At 58.4% G+C, this 3,125-nt stretch overlaps 1 protein-coding gene across 1 annotated transcript; it reads left to right on the plus strand.

The window, feature by feature from the left end:
• The first annotated feature begins 907 nt into the window (after positions 1-907).
• LRATD1 (LRAT domain containing 1) lies at positions 908-2,783 on the plus strand. Its single transcript, XM_005521851.3, has 2 exons — positions 908-1,020; positions 1,573-2,783. The coding sequence occupies exon 2, from the start codon at positions 1,610-1,612 to the stop codon at positions 2,462-2,464; it is 855 nt and encodes a 284-aa protein (XP_005521908.1). The 5' UTR covers positions 908-1,020; positions 1,573-1,609; the 3' UTR covers positions 2,465-2,783.
• The last annotated feature ends 342 nt before the right edge of the window (positions 2,784-3,125 follow it).

Here is a 3,125-nt window from a genome sequence, read left to right on the forward strand (position 1 = left end):
AAAGAAAAAATAATTTCCGAGCTGCATTTCCAAAATGTGCAAAATTAGGTACAAAACTGTGTATTGTTAGTAGCTACTGCAAATGACAACTATTTAGATTTCATATATTTTCAGAAGAAATAGACTGCTACTGCCAGACAGGCTCGGTTTTTTACTTAGGACAAGCCATAGCGCGTCTTCTAGTTACACCTGAGGACAACCCACAACTGCTACTTTGTCCAGATGTGGAAAGACAGAGTCATCTCACCTACTGCCAACCATCGAGCATTCCAACTTCACACCTAGGCGACAAGAGACAGTCACCTCCTTAAGACACTTCATGCCGTGCTAAAATGGGAAGTGCAATAGGCGAGAGGAATAGCCCTCTGGAAATGCGTTTTTCTCCTCAGCGAAAGGAAGCCCAGGGTATCAGCTCAGAGCGCACAGCTGCAACCTGAGGTTGCTGAAGTGAGGTGAGGGGCACCCATGTCCAGCCTCGAGGGACAGAGCAACTCGTGGCCGTCTCTTCTGGGCGGGTAAGTTTGATAGTTTTTGTTTTTTTTTAATTTGCTTTTATTTCTTTCTTTTTTACTTCTGTACAGTCCAGGGGTACTTGGCAGCGGCTTCACGGTGGACACGATCTCCAACCTCCTTCCTCCGGGACGCCCCGCCTGCCGCAGCCCCGGGGCCAGCCCGAGCAGCCCGGGGGTCGGGGCTGGTCCGGGAGCTCGGGGGTCGGGGCTCGGCAGGAGCAGCCCGGGGGTCGGGGCGGCGTGGCGAGGGCAGCAGCGGGGCCCGGGCGGGCAGAGCCGCGGCCCAGCCCCGCCGCCGCCGGGCGCGGCCAATGAGCGCGGCCGGGGCGGGCTCGGGAGCGGCGCCGCCGGTACTTAGGCTCGCCGGAGGGGCCGGGCTGCCCAGAGCGGCGCGGGCGGAGCAGCCGGGTGGCGGTGGTGTGCACGGGTCGCGCTTCCTCTGCGGCGCCCATGGGGACAGGACGACTTTAAAGGAGTTTGGGGGGGTTCTGGCGCTGGGCGACCACGGGTACGGAAGGGGACGGGAGGGACCCCTCGGGCGGGGGGGTGCCTATCGTTGCTCTTTGCCTGTGTCTTGCGGGGTCCCGGGTGGGCAGGGCTGGCAGCTCCGGGGCCGTGCGCTCCTGCAGCCGAGCCCCACACGCAGCGCTGCCCGGAGCGGTTCGGCTGCGCACCAGCGGAGGGAGGGCCCGGGACCCTCCGGCCAGAGCCTCCCCGAGCCTCCGGAGCCCTCTCCCCTCGCAGAGCGGAGAGTCCTGGGGCAGTTCCGTCCCCCCGCACGGAGCTCCTCTCGTGGCGCTGGGAGCCGGCGCTCCGGAGTCGGGGCTCTGCCCTGCCCTGCACCCCAGGGGTAGGGGGAAGGGTCCGCACTGGGAGTTTCTCCCTTGCATGAAGGGGAGGGAAGGAGTCGGGGAGGGATGAGGGCTTAGGGCGGAATCGCTGAAATCTTTTGTATGTGGCTTGATTTTTTTTTTTTTCTTCTTTCTTTCCTTCCCTTTGCGTGCGCTCTCCTTCCCATCTCTTGTTCTTCTCTGTCTCTGCCCACCCCACCCTCCCTTAGATCCGGCGATTCCTGCCCTCGCCTCGCCCTGTCATTGATGGGAAATCAACTGGATCGCATCACCCACCTGAATTACAGCGAGCTGCCGACCGGGGACCCCTCGGGGATCGAGAAGGACGAGCTGCGCGTCGGGGTGGCTTACTTCTTTTCGGATGAAGAGGAGGACCTGGACGAGCGAGGCCAGCCAGACAAGTACGGCGTGAAGGGCTCCGGCAGCCCTGGGCAGGAGACGCCCACCCACCACCTCCACCACCAGCTGGTGCTGAACGAGACCCAGTTCTCCGCTTTCCGCGGCCAGGAATGCATCTTCTCCAAGGTCAGCAGCGGCCCCCAGGCTGGGGACCTCAGCGTCTACTCGGTGTCAGCCCTGCCCGCCCTCTGCAAGCCGGGGGACCTGCTGGAGCTGCTCTACCTGGGGCCGTCGGAGCACCCGCCGCCGCACTGGGCCGTGTACGTGGGCGGCGGGCAGATCATCCACCTGCACCAGGGGCAGATCCGCCAGGACAGCTTGTACGAGGCGGCCGCGGGCAACGTGGGCCGGGTGGTGAATAGCTGGTACCGCTTCCGCCCGCTGGTGGCGGAGCTGGTGGTGCAGAACGCCTGCGGGCACCTGGGCTTAAAAAGCGACGAGATCTGCTGGACTAACTCCGAGAGCTTCGCCGCCTGGTGCCGCTTCGGGAAACGGGAGTTCAAAGCCGGGGGGGAGCTGCAGGCGGCTGCTGGCACCCAGCACCAGCAGCAGTACTATCTCAAGATCCACTTGGCAGAGAACAAGGTGCATACGGTGAGGTTCCACAGCCTGGAGGATCTAATACGCGAGAAGCGCAGGATCGATGCCAGTGGCAAACTGAGGGTGATCAAAGACCTGGCTATAGTGGATGGGAAAGAATAGGGAGGAGCAGGAGTACGTGGCTATCTTCCTTCTGCCCTGCTCGGGGAGACCAGCCTGCCGTAGAGTCAGGAGGCTGCACCCTCCTTCCGTGGGACGCGACTGGAAGCAGGATCCATGGCAACATTCCAAAAAAAACCAGCATTCTTTACACCCATAGCCAGTATTTTGTTTGGCTTTTAATAGCATTAATGCTGAAAGAGAGAGGAAGAAAAGAGGGGGGAGGTGCAGGAAGGCTGTTCTCGGAGTATGTGGACAAAGTCTCTCCTGTCAATTGATGTTGACCATTCTAGCAACATGCCAATAAAATTTCAAATTGAAATTTCTTTTTAAATTTTTATTTCATGGCTTTAATCCATGATAAGTTTTAAGCATCTGGGACCGTGGATGTGGATGTAGCTAAATGAGATTCTAGCTAATATTTGCCTGGCCAACCAAAAGCATCAGTCATACTTCCTTAGCTGGGAGAGAAAGGGGGTGTTGGGGTAGAGGGTAAATCCCTATTTTTGTTTCTCCACACTGCTGTTTCAGCCTGTAGCTGCAACCCAAATTTTGTCCCAACCAACTCTGGCAAGCTGTTTACTAGGAAAAAATACTTTCATTTCTGGTTTAAATCTGTCACATTTAAAATATTTGCCTTTGCTTACTGTTTGCAGCTTTCTGC

The sequence above is a fragment of the Pseudopodoces humilis genome, chromosome 3 (genome assembly GCF_049639895.1).
Source record: "Pseudopodoces humilis isolate 2021_Gansu_Grassland_sample_001 chromosome 3, ASM4963989v1, whole genome shotgun sequence".
In the NCBI taxonomy this organism is placed as follows: Eukaryota; Metazoa; Chordata; class Aves; order Passeriformes; family Paridae; genus Pseudopodoces; species Pseudopodoces humilis.